This window comes from Cannabis sativa, chromosome 1 (genome assembly GCF_029168945.1).
Source record: "Cannabis sativa cultivar Pink pepper isolate KNU-18-1 chromosome 1, ASM2916894v1, whole genome shotgun sequence".
Classification (NCBI taxonomy): domain Eukaryota; kingdom Viridiplantae; phylum Streptophyta; class Magnoliopsida; order Rosales; family Cannabaceae; genus Cannabis; species Cannabis sativa.
In genome coordinates this window covers 30283741-30303207 of record NC_083601.1, presented here as the reverse complement: position 1 = coordinate 30303207, position 19467 = coordinate 30283741, and the positions used below count along the sequence as shown (strand labels likewise).

Below are 19467 nucleotides of genomic sequence, written 5' to 3'. Positions count from 1 at the left end.
TTTTGTGCCCTAAATAAAACTCATTTCAATATAATCAGATTTACTTATTAATAAAGATCAGAAATAACATTTTATGTTGCATGGTTCACATGATTTATTTCATGATTATATATACATAATGTATGAATTCTATTTAAGTCCAAAACATATGAATTTGTTAATGATTATAGTGTTGTCAGCACAGTGGAATATAATCTTAATTATATGTTCGAAAGTTTATTCCCTGATTTGTCAGAATACTGGATTTAGACTGACATGATAATCAGCGATAGGTATTCTTACACCTTAGATAAGTGTTATGTCCTTTCCAGGGCATTGACAAAGTTTATTAGTATCGGATGTATGGAGTATTGTTAGGCTAAAATTAGTCTAAGTTTCGGGTCGTATTTTCAGTTAGTTTTCACTCTTTGTTTCTAGTTTTAGGGCTATTTTACGCTTGATTCTTTTGTTTCAGGTCCTTGGGTGTTTAAAGAAAGTATGTACAAGAATTGAGGAAAAGTGGTGAAAGAATCGAGAAGAAAAACCAAAGTTTGTGTCGCTGCCTGTTCCAGTCGCGACTGGGAACATGCCAGTCGCGACGGGAACTGGCAGAGAGGATCTCGAAGTTTCAAAGTTTAACCCCGTCGCGACGGGGCTTTGCCGATCGCGACGGGGACCCCGATGACGGGATTTTTGGGCGGTTCGTAATTTCACGAATTTTAAAGATGAGAATTGGTTTAAATAGTGAGGGTTCGTGAAAATTAGGGATTATTCGAGTGGAACCCTAGAAACAAAGGAGGAGGCTAGAAGAGCGGCTTGTGGCGACCCGGATCAATTGCTTCAACTAGTTCTTTCTTTTCTCTTTAATTTTTCTATGTTCTTTTCTATTTCAATGTTAATTATGGATTTGATTATGGATGTTTTGAACTAAACTCCTATTTAGGGAGAATGATGAATGTTGTTTAAGTTTTTCCTAGTTAATGAATAATTGCCATTCCTCCATCTTGATTGTGAACACTATTCATATTTGTGTTTAATTTCCATGTGCAAGATTGATCACCTTTTACATGTTTTATGATCTCAATTCGAAATCTGAAAAGTGAGAATTGAGAATGCTAAAATTGGATAGTCTAGGTTTTGATGTGAAACGAAAGTATTTACATAGCCTTTGTGACATTTAGATTATTGCTTAATGCTGATTTCATGTTAATTTAATTAAGAGATTAATTAGAGAGCATGAGATTTAGAACCTAGAAGATCTGAAAAGAGCTAGGTTAATTTATAATCTGTCATTCACTTCAAGAGAAGGATAGCAATTAGACATTAACATTGGTAACTTAACAACAGGATTCGTCTCCCTATTCTCTCATCTTGATTAATATTCACTTGTTTCTTTAAGTTTCTTGAATTTCTTTCTTCCTTTTTTAATCATAAATACTTTTGATTTGCCAAATAGAATTATAAGTATAGTTTAGTAGTAATTAATCCAATTCCCTGTGGTTCGACCTCACTTGCGTGAGTATACTACTTGATTGCGTGCACTTGCGTAGTAATTAATAATTTTCGCAACAAGTATACATCGGAAGGGACCGATATTGAACTTTGATTAGATATATTAAAATTTACCGTAATATCTATTCAATTCAATATCACTCGTTGATCCTAGATCAAATGATCTTAATTCTGATATGGTTAGGTTCGATCTCAAGAGTATTATACATGTTCTTTGATTTGTTAGTTAAGCCTACTTTTGGGTCAGGGTGATACGTACATTTTGGGAACATGATAGTATAATTGAGTGGGAGCGCTAACATAAATATGGAATCTATAACTTCTATAGGAATTTAGAAGTGAAACGATGATATCCTTCGAGCTTGGCTAAACAGAGATAAATGGTGGAGATCTCATTTCACTTCGCTGAAATATCAAATTTATACGGAGCTAAGTGTTTTAAAGATAAAATACATTGAAGGTGTAACGGTAATTTAGTGCCTATTCAATGTAGATCATCTATTAGAGGGTCGTTGATCAAATTAGGATTATAACAATGGATAACTAATGACGTATCTATATCGTGGAACATATATAGCGTTCTATATGACTGAGAGTGCAATTCCAAGTTCTAAGTGTGGATTCAATAAGGAATTAATAAGTTAGGGAATTTACTTGGTAAATTCGGTTCGACTTATTGGAAGCACCGAAATATAGGCCCATGGTCCCCATACTAGTTGAGACCATACTACTTGTAAGACTCAGTTAATTGATTTTAATTAATCAATTATAATTCTAAGTTAGACTATGTCTACTTTGTGAATTTTCACTAAGCAAGGACGAAATCGTAAAGAAAAGAGATTCTAGGTTTATTTATTAACTAAGAGACTTTATATGTCTAATTAATAAATATATTAAATGACAATATTATTTAATAATTAATTTTTAGTTATTAAATAATTAGAATTGGCATTTAAATGGTTGAATTTAAAAATTGACGTTTTTGAGAAAATGAGATGCAGAAATGATAAAACAGCAAAATTGCATAAGTGATGCCCATTATCCAAAGCCCATGGCCGACCACTCTTATAGGCTTTTATCATTTATTTTTTCATTATTTTAATGCCAAACAATTCTAACTTAAACCTAGGTGGTTACCTATAAATAGATAGTGATGGCTCTCATTCACACTTAACTTTGTCAAATGAAAGTTGAGCCTCCTATTCTTTTCTCTATAGGCCGAACCACTTCCCTTCTATTTTCTTCTCTAAATTTCGAACCTTGAGTGATAGAGTAGTGTCCACACACATCAAGTGGTATCTCAATCATAGTGTGTAAAACTGTAGGAGTTTCCAAACAACAAGAAGGAGAATCAGCATCAAAGGAAGGAGAGAAAGAGATCCAGGTTCAGCTCTTGGTGATGCTCTGCTATAGAAAGGAATCAAGGGCTAGAGATCTGAACGGAAGAAGTCATTATATTCCGCTGCACCCAATGTAAGGTTTCCTAAACTTTATATGTGTTTATTGTTTTAGAATTCATATTTGGATGTTAATGAAACATACATGGTAGTAAATCTAGATCCTGGTAAAATAATTTCCAGCATTGAGTGCTCAAGCTACGAGGTTGAATGACTCTATTGCAACAGTTTCTACTGTTGTGTCTTATGAACGCTGGATGGAATATAATATATGTGTTCTTAAAGGTTAATTGTGATGTTGTAATTTTTTCATTTAATTTTATTTTAGTTTTTTATTAAATGATCTGAGAATTAGACAGCTAATTATTTGATTCAATTTTCTAATTTTAATCCTGATCGTGTCTCTAATAGGGAGATGTCCCGATAAGAATGCAGGCTATTATTTTAATTGTTTGTCATTAATAAAATTCTATTATTCATTTTTTTTAAAAAAATATAACCATTTTGTGGGATTTTTTTACTATTTTATTGTATAATTATTTAATTAAAAGAAAAATATTTACTTTTTTTAAAGTGATTTTTTTAGTGGGGTTACAACCCCACACCATAACAAGTGCATTTGTTACTGGTAGCACCACTTAGATGTAGCGTCTTACGATTATTTATTGATATTTCATACAAATTATTACACTAAATTATAATGGACTTGATACTTAATTGACTAATAACGATATGATAAATTAAAGGGTGCTAGACACCACTAGTATTTTTTTAGTATTTCTCTGTTGAATTTTGTGAAGCCATTGAGGGTCTTAATCAAGTTCGTGTTTAGGACACGATTTTGATAACGATAATTATCTAGAGTAATGCTAAAGGCACAAATAAGTATTCTTATTAGTCATTATTGGTGCTTAACACAACTATAAGTGTGTTTTGTAAATCTGACGTCTTGTAAATAATTAGCGATCTTCTATAATAGTTATTAAATTAAATTATTTGGATTCCAATACTAATTAAAGTAACAAATGTTAGATGGAGAAGTTTATTCCATTTGAAAGGGTTTATTATATATCTAACAGCATATGCTAAATGATGTTATAATCATGTTATGAGTTGTAACATTAAAATTGTAACTTGCATTAGAAGGATATGTAAGTTACAATAAAAGTTTAATATTAAAAAAAAGAGACATGCTAAAAGACATTAGTGATGCCAAGCATCCTCCTACATGTCAATGTTGTTATTGGTCTAATTTAGTATCGGGTCTCATATAGTTAAATATAATAACTTTTAGGGAATATCGCTAGCCAATCGCAAGGCGACACATTTTAAGGGTGCTAGGCACCACTAGTGCCCAATAGCAATGCTCAAAATACGTCTCGCCATAAAATATTTACAAGAATAATAAATTGTGGCATAACTCCCAATACTTTTACTAGTAATTAATCTTCAAATTTTAATTTTTGACGGTAAAACTTTCATAACCCGCTTTTTGTTAGCATTTAGTCCTTTCTATCTATTTTTTGCAGTAAATTGCCAAGGTGGATTGTCCTCGTGGACACAGTGTACACATTACACAATCTCATTGGTCAACATATTATTTTTAAAAATAAACTAATTTAAAATTAAAAATAAATCATAAAAAAGACATTTTTTAGAAGAAAAAAAATACTCCTCAGCCTCATTAAAAAAAAATTAAAAAACAAATAATAATATTATAAATTCAAAAAAATCATTACACATTTTAAAAAATAATTAAAATAATTTTGAAAAAAACCCTAATAGCCTTCACCTGCTCAACTCCCTACTCCACGATACTTAATTCTCATCTATTTGCCTTCACCTGCGCAACCCCCTGCTCGACACATTTAGGTCACATTCGGCCACCAACGGTCCAAACAGACCATAGAATCGACATCCCTTGTCTTGAAACTCAAAACCCTGTGCCTCCTTCTATATAGGGGTGAACATTCAAACGCAAAATCGACACCGATTAGTAAACCGATTGTTAAAAAATTAAAAAAAATGGCACCACATCATAACCGAAACCATTTGTAAAAAACCGACCACACCGTTATAAATGGCGGTCGGTTACAATTTTACCAATAGACTGGCAATTATAACCGTAACCGACCATTTAATTTAATATACCAATCTAATATTTATATATATAATATATTATATATTAAACTTTTTTTTTATTTATATATATATAATCGTTATTAAACAAAAAGTTTTGTCTGAATTATTTACAATTTCAAAAAGTTTTTTTTTTAAAAAATAAATATTAAATTATTAATAAAATAAATAAAAGGTCATCGATTTGACCTATCAATCACAGTCACTCCTCTCTACTCACCTCTCAGGCCTTACTCACAACCACTCACAATCAATAAATCAATTTCAATATCAATCTTTCTCTCTCTCAGTCTCTCGTACCACTACCACTCACACTCAACAATACATTTATCTTTTTTTTTCTCTCTCTCTCTCATATAATTACTGGGAACGAAAATCATAAGAAAAAAAGAGTTTGAGCTAAACTTTTTCTCATAGTAAACTCCCAAATTAGTATGTCTCGATCTATTGTATTTTTTTCCTCTATTCTTTTTTTTCTGTAAAATTTTTCTCAAACCATTAAAAACCGCTTATAACCGCGGTCGGTTACAGTCGATTTTTTTTATGTTAACGGTCAGTTACGGTTTTGTGAATAATTACACTATAACCGCCTGGTCAATTTGGCAGCAGGTAAAAATCGATCGTAACCGACCGAATTTCACCCCTACTTCTCTATATGATTGAAACATCGGGTAGGTTGATTGGGTTTTGGATTGAAAAAATTGTACCAGGACCCGACCCGTTCACTTGTTGCAGGTTGGCGAGTTTTAGGTTCACGAGTTGGCGTGTAACGTCCCCACTTCAAGCCTCCATTGGGCCTTTACACCCACGGAATGAATGGCTCTTATACACGAGTACGTCACTCTGGCTGCTTCATGGACTGATGACTGACCCTACAGAGCAACACGAGTGTTTCCAGCAGGCTTTGTCCTCACTCGCACGCTTCCTAGGAAAACTTCCCAGGAGGTCACACATCCTGAAATTGCTCCAGGCCAAGCACGCTTAACTGTAGAGTTCTTTCGTGATGGGCTACCGAAAAACAAGATGCACATTGTTGATATAGGTAGTACCAATCAATCTATTTAAGCTCTCTTCAACTGTGCAGTCCCATACCTACACAGCCTCAGAATCATCCCACTTGACCTTCCCCAGGCGATGTGGGATTGTACAGCTTACCCGGTATTTCCCCTTACGGATCACAGGACTACTGACTGTCACAATCACCCCCCCTTACGGGGTTCGACGTCCTCGTCGACCACACTTCCGGCTGGGTCAAGGCTCTGATACCATTTGTAACGTTCCCGCTTCAAGCCTCCATTGGGCCCTTACACCCACGTAATGAATGGCTCTTATACACGAGTACGTCACTCTGGCTGCTTCATGGACTGATGACTGATGGCTGCTTCATGAATGGCTCTAATTAATAAAATACAAGGGGAGTAGGCTATTACCGATATCTGGGGCCAAATCTCTTTAAATTTTGGTGTCTTTCTTTACATTTATTGTGAATTTCAATATCATTATTTACATTTATTGTTAAGATTTTGGTTTAAATCTTATTTATTACCACTCTGCATCGATTGGCTAAAAATCTAATCAACACTTTTATTATTATTAAAGTTTATGTAAGAGTAAAAAAATCGAGTTCACGGGCGAGTTCGAGTCCGACCCAAAACCCGGTCACTTAAAAAATCAAACCCGAAACCCGCTTAAAAGGTGTACCGGGTTGAACCCGACCCACCCGAATTGAACGAGTTTTTTTAAAATTTTGGGTTGGTCGGGTCAGATCTGAGCGAGTTGGCTGGGTTTCGGGTCAAACCCAGTAAAAATGTTCAGCCCTACTTCTCTCCCTAATATCTCTCTCACTACTCTTTCTCTCACTCTCGATTTTTCTCAACCCAAAAATATTTTCAACGCTGCCGTCGAGGAACCTAGAGGTCCCACACCAAGTCTATCATCTCCAGTCGCCATCTAACCTTCCCCATTTTTTTTCGTTTAGTCACTCCTCCTCTGTCCTAGCCCCATTCGATCTAATTTTCCCCCAGCCCAGGTCCATCGTCTTTGAAAGCTTCCAAGCCATTGACGTTGTCATTAAAGGTTCGTAAGCTCTCAAATCTCAGATCCACGACTTCAGATCTCATTGATAACGAGATCAAACATCTCAGTCTATTTTCCATCTCATTTATATTTTTATTATTTTTTTTTCATTTATTGATTTTATCATTTTTGTATTTTATTTGGTTTTATTTTGGATTTGGTTTATTTTTGTATTTATTTTTGTTTTGAATTTTTGAGTTGATTAGGATCTAATAAATGTAATGGTGGTGGTGGTAGTAGTGACTAGTGGTGGTTTCAATGCTGGTGGTGGTGTTGATACTTGATAGGATTACGATGAATGGAAAAGAAGGAGGAGAAAATCTAAGAAAAAAGAAAAGGAAGAACGAATAAGCATAAAAAGAAAAAAAAGATATTAATTATTTTATTTTTTAAAATGATTTAATTTTTATTTTAAATTAATTAAATTATGTGGACCAATAAAATAATGTCACATGTACACTATATCCATGTGGACAATTCATATTGCCATTAACGGTCAAAAATGGATAAAAATAGTTAAATATTAACAGAATATGAATTTTGGAAGTTTTGCCATCAAAATTTAGATTTTGAGAGTTAATTGCCGGTGAAGTGAAAGTGTTGTGAGTTTTGTAATATTTTATTATTAATTTAATTATTGCATTAAATTATAAAAAATGTACACTTATTTTTTATTATTTTATTTAATAATAAAATGATTATATTATACTTTTAATTGAAATCTTAACTAAACATTGAACTTTGTATTAAGTTTTACGAGCATCGTTTATTCTATTGTAACTTTGTGTTTTATCTCTAGAGGCCATCCTCTTGGGATGTGATGTTAGTGCTGGACTCTAGAACCCGAGTGTGAGATTGGGTTAAATTTTTATGGAGCTTGAAGGTAAAAGAAGTGGAGGTTCAAAAATTATTTCTGTATGCTGTTAGACTTTTATTTGGGCTTACATTAAATTTTATTGGTTTTATTAAAACTTGGGTTGATTGGATAGTTCTTTGCTGTGTTAGCCCATGTTGTTGGTGATCAATTGTTAATGGGCTTAGCATCTGTGAGTAAAGTCTAGGTGAAGCAGAAGTGTGGGCTTTTCTAGTTGACTGAAGCCTTTGATGAGCGAGCCCACCTCAACTAGGGTTTTGTAGCTAAGTCCCCTCCCTAACTCTATAAATACATATTGTCTCATCACAATTGTATACCTTTTGATAATCGAGAAAATAAACTCGCTTCGATTTGTAGATCGAGGGAGGAAGACTTAGTTGATAGTATTGCACTATCAAATTGGAGTAACTGCTGTGGATCAATCAGAGATAATTGCTATGGATCAATCAGGTACACATACCTAATTATCATATACTACTATTGTGTTCTATGTTATATACAAATAGATCTTGGGTTAATTGTTAATTTATATAACACGTGGTATCAGATTGCCTATTGTATATGATTTAGAACCTATAATTAGTATAATTAATTTGTATATGTTAATTATCCATAATTTCATATCAATTTCGTTATTATTTTATGTGCAATTTTTTGTTTTTAAATCTTAAAACTTTGAGGTTTTGTTTATTATTAAATTCTCGTTCTATTGATATATTATATGCATGAAATCATTGTGTATATTAAGAGAATTTTAAATTTAAAGTTTTAGGGTTTATATAATTATAATATGAAATTATAATTTGTGTGTTTTGATTTTATGGTTTTTGATCTAAAATTGATGATAGATTTCTCATTATCAATTGTTTATCAATATTCTTACACAATTTATTTCGTGTTCCAACTGAGAATTCATAACACAATCAATTTTTTTTAAGTTTTCAATTTTCGGATTCAATTTCTTGATCTACCATTATTTTGGATGTTTTATCCCAAATTGAATACTTAGATTGATTAGAAATCTATTCCCGAACAAAACCCATCCAAAATCCCCATTTTTTTCGTCGATTTTTGGCCGGAATATGCTTGCAGACCCGATCGTCGAACCGGGTCACGTGACCCGAATTGCAGACCCGCTGGAGGTTGAAGAACCAGCCCAGCCGCGAAGCCCACTCGCGCAGGCGGCGCGTGGGGGCGCGTGGGGCCGGCTGGGATGTCGTTTTTCGACGTTTTTTTTTTCAGCGTTATTAGAATTTAATTTCTGATTTTTCTATGATTTTTAATTAATTTTTTGACTCCGTTTAATAATTATTATTATTTTAATGATAATTATGTAGTTAAAAAATTATTAAAAATAATTTTTGATGATTTTTCAAAATCCGTAAATCATAGAAAAAATTTTGGGTTTCTTCTCGTTCCATAAAACATAGTCACTCTCTTGTTTAATTTATCTTGACTATGTAATCTCCACCAATATTCTTTATTTCACATTTTTCCATTAATTGTTGTTCTAAAGTTATAAAACTTGATTATTTGATATAAAAATAATGTGTTATGGTGGACACTTTATTTTTTTTATTATCAATATAATAAAAGCAATAATATATCTCTTTTGGAAATTTGGTTGAAAATTATTAATTTTCAATGATTGTTTTATCACCAAATTTCACATGTTGAAGAAAATATTATATTTTTGGTTGACTATATGTGTAATTACTTGCCCAAAGGTAGTATTTACATATATTAGTTCACATTCCATGAAGTGAGTTAATATTAAATGTATATATTTTAATTATTTGCCCAAAGGTAATAATTTAAATATATAAATTTATTATTATTTTTTGCTTGAATTAATACATATTTTTAAGAAATTTATTTGCCCAAAGGTAATAAAATTCTTAAATGATATGTATTTTTTCTTTGTTGTTAACTTCATGAAGGTAGATCATGTGTGTGTTATATTCTCACCCCAAAGGGGAGTTTATAATGACCAGTTGATTCTACAATATTTTCTAATACATTGCTCATATTGCTTATTCAAGTTTTAATTTTTGAATTTTTTCGCTCCTTTTCGTGAACAACAATAATGCTTCCATCCATATTTTGAATGCTTCCAACTACAAGACATGGAAACGAGATGTGGAATTTACTTTAGGCATAATGGATATGGACTTGTGCCTACGAGAAGAAAAACCTACGATCTTACCGACTCAGATACGCCGAGAGAACTCATCATGCACAATGGGAAAAGTCAAGTCGTCTTAGTCTTCTTACTATGAAAAGATCCATTCCTGAACATCTATTGAGTGGTTTGCCAGACACTACAAATGCCAAAGAGTTTTTCAATGCTGTAGAAAAATTATACGACACTGGTGAAAACGCTGAAGCTGGACATCTTATGGATGAAATGACAACCATTAAGTATGATGAATTAAAAGGAGTGCGAGATTTTATTCGAAATTGGTGAATGTTCAACCAAGTTGAAAGATCATAATATTCCTCTTCCCGACTCTTTCATTATTCATCGAGCTCTTCATGCTCTTCACCGCCTCTTTCGGCCTTATCAAGACAAATTTCTACAACACTTACAATCAAACATGGACTATCGCCGACCTAATTTCTCAAAGGTGTAGTCGAAGAAAGCAAGCTTAAAAGGGAGAAGAATGAATCTGCTAACTATGTTTCTCACCTCAAGCCCAACAAAGGAAAAGGAAAATTCAAGAATAAAAATGATGGTGCTACAAAACAGAATGGTAATGGTAAGGAGCATAAGAATAAACAGAAGAATAACAATGGAAAGTCCAAATACTCTAATGTGAAGTGTTACTTTTGTGAAAAATTGGGGCATCGGAGAACGGATCGTCACAAATTTAAGACTTGGTTAGAAAAGAAGCAAGCACAATCAGGTAATCCATTGGCATGTGTTTGTTTTGAATCTAATCTAGTTGATGTTCCTATTGATTCTTGGTGGTTAGACGGTGGTGCTACTGTTCATGTTTCGCTTCCTTACGGGGGCTAAGGGATCTCAGGAAGCCAAGTGAGAGGGAGTCCAAGCTTAAAGTTGGCAATGATGTTGGAGTTGACGTTATCTATGTTGGAACATTTATTCTTGAATTACGATCTCGTGATAAGATTATTCGAACAATACTTTTTATGTTCCTACTTTTAAAAGGAATTTAGTTTCGCTTCCGCTTTTGGTTAAACAAGGATATTCTTTTCATTTTGCAAATGATAATGTTGACATTATGCTTCGACTCTCGAATTATTGGAAATTGCTTTTATTACGATGGTCTTTACAAGTTGTCATTGGCTCCTTTAGATTCCTCTTTTAATGTTGTGAATTCGTGGGTAAAAGACCTCATATTAAGGAAACATCCTTATTGTTATGGCACAAAAGAGTGGGTCATATTTCCAGAGAAAGGGTTGATCGTTTAATTAAATTGAAATACTTCCTCCTCTTGATGCTTCGATTGGGATACTTGTGTTGATTGTACTCGTGGAAAATTGACTAAAACAAGAAAGAAGACTGCAAACCGCAGTCAATCTTTATTGGAAATTATCCACACGGACATCAGTGGTCCTTATTCCACCACGTTGTGCAGAAATAAGTATTTTATCACTTTTATCGATGATTTTTCTCGTTATGGATTCACCTATTTAATTAAAGAAAAATCTGACGCCCTTGATAAACTCAAAATTTTTCGAAATGAGGTTGAGAAACAATTAGGAAGAGTCATCAAAGTTGTTCATTCGATCGTGGAGGAGAATATTATGGTCGTTATACGGAATCCGGACAACACATGGGGCTTTTTGCGAGTACTTACAAGAAAATGGTATAGTTGCTCAATACACTATGCCCGGTTCACACGAGCAAAATGGCGTTGCCGAAAGGAGAAATCGCACTCTCATGGATATGGTTAGAAGTATGATGAGTAGAACAAATCTTCCGCAGTTTTTATGGGGTGAAGCACTTATGACCGCAACTTATATTTTAAATCGTGTTCCCGCAAATGCTCCCAAAACCCCTTTTGAGTTATGGGTAGGGCGGCGGCCTAGTCTTAATCATCTTCGAGTATGGGGTTGTCCAGCTGAAGTAAAGATTTATGATCCTAATTTGAAAAAGTTAGATCTGAGAACAAATCGCTGTTATTTCATTGGTTATCCAATGCGCTCGAAAGGCTATCGCTTTTCTTGTCCCACTCGTGGTACGCGAATTGTTGAATCTCGGATCGCTAAATTTCGGAATTTGATGTTGCTGAGAAAATTCCTTCAACATCTCTTGAAATGGGGGAGTCCTCTAAAGGAATTTGTATTCCTATGTCATTTTCAAGAGATGATAATAGTAGTCTCCATCCTACTCCAGTTGGTAATGCTCCCATTGTTGATGAATATATTGCTCCCGATATCGAAGATGATGAAGGTCCTATTATTGATGAAGGGCTTGTTAATGATGAAGCTCCTATTGTTAATGAGAATCCTGTTATTGAAGAAATTCCAGTTGTGGAAGATGTTATTCAAAACAATGATCAACAAAGAGAAGTTATTCCGTAGTACCTCCTCTAAGAAGATCTCAGAGACAAAAGAAGTCAACAAAGTGTCATGATAATTTTGTTTATCTTGGAGAAGGAGAATATGATATTGATCATTTTGTGGATCCTGTCACTTTTAGTGAAGCACTTAATAGTCCACAATCTTCAAAATGGTTAGCAGCTACGGATGATGAGATCGACTCCATGAAGAAAAATGGTGTATGGGAGCTAGTTTTATTACCTGATGGTTTTAAACCAATAGGTTGTAAGTGGATTTTAAAGGCTAAAAGGGATAAAAAGGGACAGATTGAAAGGTTTAAAGCGCGTTTAGTGGCTAAAGGCTTTACTCAAAGAGAAGGTATTGATTACACTGAAACTTTCTCACCTGTTTCCACTAAAGATTCATTCAGAATTATTATGGCCTTAGTTGCGCATTTTGATTTAGAGTTGCATCAAATGGATGTTAAAACTGCTTTTCTGAATGGAGAATTGAATGAGGAAGTCTATATGTCTCAACCTGAAGGCTACAAGGAGAATGGAAAAGAACACTTGGTTTGCAAGTTGAAACGATCCATTTATGGTCTCAAACAGGCATCTCGCCAGTGGTACTTGAAGTTTGACAAGGTTGTGACATCGTTTGGTTTCGTAGAGAACAAGTTTGATCAGTGTATTTATATGAAGATCAGTGGGAGTCGTTATATTTTTCTTGTTCTTTACGTAGATGACATTTTACTTGCCAGCAGTGATTTGTCACTACTAAATGAGACCAAAAATTTTCTGTCTTCCAATTTTGATATGAAAGATCTTGGAGAGGCATCCTATGTTTTGGGGATTGAGATCCATCGTGACAGGAATCGAAAAGTTCTTGGCTTATCTCAAGAAGCTTACATTAATCGTGTGCTCAAAAGGTTCAACATGGATTTGTGTAAAGCTGGTTTAGTTCCTATTCTGAAAGGGGACAAGTTCACTAAGCAGCAATGTCCTAAGAACGACTTGGAAAGAGGAGCAATGAAGAACATCCCTTATGCAAGTGTAGTAGGGAGTTTGATGTATGCTCAGGTTTGCACTCGACCTGACATAGCTTTCGTAGTCAATGTTCTTGGGAGATATTTATCTGATCCTGGCCTTGATCATTGGGTTGCAGCCAAGAAAGTTTTGAGATATTTGCAAAGAACGAAGAGTTTTATGCTTGTGTATAAGCATGTTGACAATCTTCGAGTTGTTGGTTATTCAGATTCAGATTTTGGTGGTTGTGTAGATGATTTAAAGTCAACTTCTGGCTATATTTTCACCTTGGCAGGTGCTGCCATTTCTTGGAAGAGTGTCAAACAGACTTTGATCACGTCATCTACTATGTATGCTGAGTTTGTTGCATGTTATGGGGCATCTTTGCAAGCTTCGTGGCTGAAGAATTTTATTTCGGAGATACGAGTGGTTGATTCTATTTCCACACCTATGCTAATCTTTTGTGATAATGATGCTGCTGTTTTCTTTTCAAAGAATAACAAGATTAGTAGTGCTTCTAAACACATGGAAATAAAGTATCTCACTGTCAGAGACTTGGTCAAAAAAGGAGACATTGTTATTGAAAATTGCAAGACCGAGTCGATGTTAGCTGATCCTCTAACCAAAGGGTTAAGTGCCGTGCTGTTTAATAAACATGTTGTTAATATGGGCATTTTAGAATCTTTTGATCTTTTGGGTTAGTGGGAGTTTTGTTTTCTGTTTGTTTTTAGAAATTATTATTTATAATTTTCTGAATAAAGTTATGAACTACATTTTATGTTTCAATATTTTATTATTGAATGGATATGTTTTCAATTATGTTTTGTTATATTCTCGAGAATGATTGAATTGAAAGCATGTGGTTCATATTGTTGTGATCATTGTCTTTTAAATCTATTTGCTTATTGACAATGATATGTTGTTGGCTTAATTCTTTAAGCAAGTTTAGTGACACTTACTTATTTTAAGTGGTGTATGTTTAATTTCACTGGCTTATTTATTAAGCATCACGGTATCAGTGAAATTGAGGACTGATAAGGATATTATGTTATTTTATATTGATCACATGTTGAACATAATTCCTTACCACACTACTAGACTTATTGACCATGTCGATTTAATACTTTGGTATTTGTGATTATGAATGTCTTTTGTTGAGCTAAAAACAATATGACTGTCATAGTTCATTATCAAAGGTTAAATTGGACCGGTATGTTGAGATGCTATCAGAGAACTATCATTTTTTAAAGTGGCCACAAATGTTTTCCTGTTGTTTAACCCATGAGTCGTTTTCAAACAAAATTATTTTGATATATAATATATATGTATTAAAATCAATGTAGCCCAAGTGGGAGAATGTTAGACTTTTATTTGGGCTTACATTAAATTTTATTGGTTTTATTAAAACTTGGGTTGATTGGATAGTTCTTTGCTGTGTTAGCCCATGTTGTTGGTGATCAATTGTTAATGGGCTTAGCATCTGTGAGTAAAGTCTAGGTGAAGCAGAAGTGTGAGCTTTTCTAGTTGACTGAAGCCTTTGATGAGCAGGCCCAGCCCAACTAGGGTTTTGTAGCTAAGTCCCCTCCCTAACTCTATAAATACATATTGTCTCATCACAATTGTATACCTTTTGATAATCAGAGAAAATAAACTGCTTCTGATTTAGAGATCTAGGGAGGAAGACTTAGTTGATAGTATTGCACTATCAAATTGGAGTAACTGCTGTGGATCAATCAGAGATAATTGCTATGGATCAATCAGGTACACATACCTAATTATCATATACTACTATTGTGTTCTATGTTATATACAAATAGATCTTGGGTTAATTGTTAATTTATATAACATATGCATCATTTGTGTTGTAATGTTTCAGGTAATAATTGAGTTTTGTGCGTTATTTAAAAATATTATAGTTTTATTGTTTAAATTTTCGGAAGCAATTTTATCGTTATAAGATTTTAATAGTCCATAATTTGACAAAAATCCTCTTTGATTAAACCATGAACTATCCTAGTTAAAAGAGCTTGCATAGTAAATTCACCCGTGAATCGTGATTCTAAAAAGAAGTCAAGTCAAGTTCATTCACAAAGACAAACGCACCGGTAGTCACGGTGACCAAAAGTCTTTCTTTTTCAACATTCAACCACCAGAAGAAAAAAAGAAAAAACTTCTCACTCTCTCCTTATTTTACACAATCACTATCAGAATGTGCTATTGTTATGAAAAGCAACACCAAAGGCAGGCATCGATTGCAAGAAGCAATACCAAATTGACAATAATAATGAGCAACAAAAAGAAAAAGTAGAAAACACTGCGCTGCATGGCATATAGAATTATGGCCCCCACCCTTTACCGCAATCCATGCCTTAATCCAACTCCATCTTCTACTCCTCCTGGTACTACTAATAACCCTTATAAGTTCCCACCTTACAACATCATGAATGCTTCTTCTTCTTCTTCTTCTTCTTCTTCTTCTGGTTCATGAGCTTCCATGGCTAGAGTAAAGCTTCAGCTTTGGTTCTTCTTCTTCTTCAACTTTTTTCTCTGCTTCTTTCATGGGTTGTCTTCAGAGTTTGAGGTTGGAGATGGGTCTTGGCTCAGTGAGGAAGATGGAGTTGTTATGGTTCAGAGTGGGAAAAACTTACCCAAAAAATGTGATTTTTCTTCTGGGAAATGGGTTTTTGATCAATCTTATCCTCTCTATGAATCCACTTGCCCTTATCTTAGTACAGCAGTGACTTGTCAGAAGAATGGGAGACCAGATTCTGATTACCAGAAATGGAGGTGGAAGCCCAACGGCTGCTCCATTCCTAGGTAATGGTTTGGTTTAGAACATTGCTACATGAAGAAGTCATGTAAACATAGTTTAATTTACACTCAAATAGCTTTAAGTTTTCTTTTTGGTTCAGTTATAGCATTTCCATTAGCTAAAGATTAAAGGTCATGTAATAAAAATGTTCTGTTTGTTAATTACATGGATAAGATATAGAAATTTATATGGTACATTAGGTAACCAAAAAAAGCAGTGATTTAGGCAGTGTTCCTAAATTTCATGGTTTGTAGTAGCTAGAAAATATTCTCAACTTATTAATATTGCTTGATTAATTTGTTGTTTTGTTTTTGGCATTTATCTCAAACAGGTTCAATGCATTGAAATTTCTTGCTAAAATGAGAAATAAACGAATTATGTTGGTGGGTGACTCCATTATGAGAAATCAATGGGAGTCTCTTGTCTGCCTAGTACAAGGAGTTATTCCAACTGGCCGAAAGAGGGTCACCTACAATGGTCCAACTATGGCATTCCATGCAATGGTAATACATCACTGGCGGATCCAATGAAGGACTAGTGTGGGCTTAGGCCATGCTTTCTTTTACATCTTAATTAAAAAAAATCTTTTTAATTATTTTAATTGCCCACAACAAATGCGCAACAGAATAGGAGATCAATAGTTGAATGATAGTTTGACAGTATATCTCAAAAAGAATGTATTCAATGTTATTGACAACAAGCTTATTATTCATCGTTTTCAAAATATGAAAACTCTTCGATGACAACTCTAAAGATATGAGCTCAAAAATTGATATATTTGCTAAAATTTAGAATATTGAGTATGTTATATATTTTAAATATCGTTGTAGATTGCTTCTTTTTTTTTTTTTCTATTCGAAGATTTTTAGTGTTTGATATTTAATATCTTTTTAGTTGGGAATTAAAATATTGAATTGTGTTTTTTTATATATTTACTTATTTTTTTGAAATATTTTTATACATGAAAAAAATTTACGCCTACCCTCTAATTAAATTCTGGGTCCGTCACTCGTAATACTAATGCATTTGTGATAGAATGATTTACAACATTTGCAGCATTATTTTGGCAAAGCCTAAGAGATGATAGTTATATTTTACACAGGATTTTGAGACATCAATTGAGTTTGCATGGGCTCCACTCCTAGTAGAGTTAAAGAAAGAATCTGGGAAGAAGAGAATTTTACATTTGGATTCCATTGAAGATAATGCAAGGTACTGGAGAGGAGTTAATTTTCTCGTTTTTGACTCTGCTCATTGGTGGACTCACACAGACAAATGGAGTTCGTAAGTAAAATTTTATATAAATATTCATTGCTTTATCATTTCTTTTATGCCTTTGTGTTTGATACATGTAACTCAATGAGAAAGAAAAATGAGACAAGAAAGTATAAGGCTTGGTTAAGTGATTTTGAATTCAAGACTCCATGGACAGTTCTTTAGTTTATTTCTTAATTCAACTTACAAGATTCAAGGTGACATATACTCAGTTTCATTTAAGTTTGTCATATATCTATCTCAAGTCTTAGCTGTTTTCTATAAATTTTATTATGTTTATATGATAACATCATGCCAAAGAACTCTCATGATTCTCCTCATTGTGTTATTTTAACTAATTCAGGTGGGACTATTACATGGAAGGTCAGTCTCTCTACAAAAGTATGAATCCAATGATTGCATACCAAAAAGGACTCACTACATGGGCTAAATGGGTAGATTTGAATCTAGACCCTCGTCAAACTCGAGTCTTTTTCAGGAGCATGTCACCTAGGCATAACAGGTATCCTGCAAACTTCTTCTATGTAACTATGAACATAAGTATGCGTGCTTCTAAATAATGAATATCACTGGGATAACTGAGCCAAACCATGGTTAGAATCGCAACATATTTACATGTCAAGGCAGTTGTGATCTTATGTTACTATATTATCTGGCAGGGAAAATGGTTGGAAATGCTACAATCAGAAGCAGCCTCTAACTGCTTTTAGTCATCCACATGTTCCTCAACAATTATTAGTACTGCAAGGGGTGTTAAAAAGGATGAGATTTCCTGTATATCTACAAGACGTAACTACGCTGTCTGCTTTTAGACGAGATGGCCACCCTTCTGTCTACAGAAGAGCTATGGGACAGGAAGAGAAGCAGCACTTGAAAAACTTTTCCTCCGACTGCAGCCACTGGTGCCTTCCCGGGGTGCCTGACATCTGGAACGAGATGCTGAGTGCCCTGCTCTAAGTACCAGATCGTGTACCAAGATGTAGGTAAGTTGGCTAGAATAACTGTTCGGCCATATTAGAGTTTGTTTCTTTTTCTTTAGTGTCTGTAAAAAATAAGTCTTTCACTGTTCTTGTTTGTTATGAGTGTTTTATAACTATGTGCTATGGTATGTTCAGTTTATGATTCTAATTCTCAATACTGAACACATAGGCCAAGGTGCTATTTTGCTATTTTCATGTCACCTCATTTTATAACAATGTTATATCTTGTTTTAGAGCTTAGTTTATAGAAACTTGAAGTATATCGAAACTTTCTTCTGTACCACACTTGAGAAAATCAAGGTGAAGAAAAGTGAAATAAAGAACAACTAAAAGAACATTCTAAAAGATATTGTCCTGTTTTAAAGGCAGTATGACTGAGAACCACAATAATCATTTCTCATAGGATTCCCCATGTTATATATTTTTGAAATGAGTATAGAGATATTTTAGTGGCAATGTACCAGTGCATACAAAGTTATTTTTTTCTTTTTGTGTGACCATTCAAAATATGACATGTAACTAAGGTTGCTCTTGCTCATGATACTTAGTAAGTTGAACCACCACAATCACAGCATTTTCCAAAAAGGAAGAGAATGCTCTTCACTTTAGCTTTATGGACAGGAGGACCTTATCTTAAATCATGATGTTTGTTTGTTTGGTTATTGTGAAGCTCTTCTCCTTTTGCAGAAGGGAAAAAAGAAAAACACATATTTTGACTTTCATATTGAAGAATAGATATATTTTTGGAAATTATGGCTGAATTATTTCAACTACTCCAAATTGAGATAGCAAAGGTAATAGCAGGAGTCATAGTTATTATTATTTGAAAAATTCTGAATCATTAATTGCACACCTACATTTTCTAGCAGGAAGGGACAAAAAAACTAAA

General features: G+C 33.8%; 1 protein-coding gene across 1 annotated transcript; it reads left to right on the top strand.

Moving 5' to 3' along the window:
* The first annotated feature begins 15510 nt into the window (after nt 1–15510).
* On the top strand, nt 15511–18923 carry LOC115705755 (protein trichome birefringence-like 36). The gene is made up of 5 exons (XM_030633183.2): nt 15511–16328; nt 16655–16826; nt 17426–17607; nt 17942–18100; nt 18258–18923. Exons 1-5 carry the CDS (start codon nt 16006–16008, stop codon nt 18553–18555), a joined length of 1134 nt encoding a protein of 377 aa, XP_030489043.2. The 5' UTR covers nt 15511–16005; the 3' UTR covers nt 18556–18923.
* The last annotated feature ends 544 nt before the right edge of the window (nt 18924–19467 follow it).

What these genes read in the sequence shown, in the direction of transcription:
- LOC115705755 (XM_030633183.2), top strand. Translation starts at nt 16,006, where the DNA reads ATGGCTAGAGTAAAGCTTCAGCTTTGGTTCTTCTTCTTCTTCAACTTT. An exon ending in AACGGCTGCTCCATTCCTAG is followed by an intron (nt 16,329 to 16,654) that starts GTAATGGTTTGG and finishes TATCTCAAACAG; the next exon opens with GTTCAATGCATTGAAATTTC. An exon ending in CTATGGCATTCCATGCAATG is followed by an intron (nt 16,827 to 17,425) that starts GTAATACATCAC and finishes TATTTTACACAG; the next exon opens with GATTTTGAGACATCAATTGA.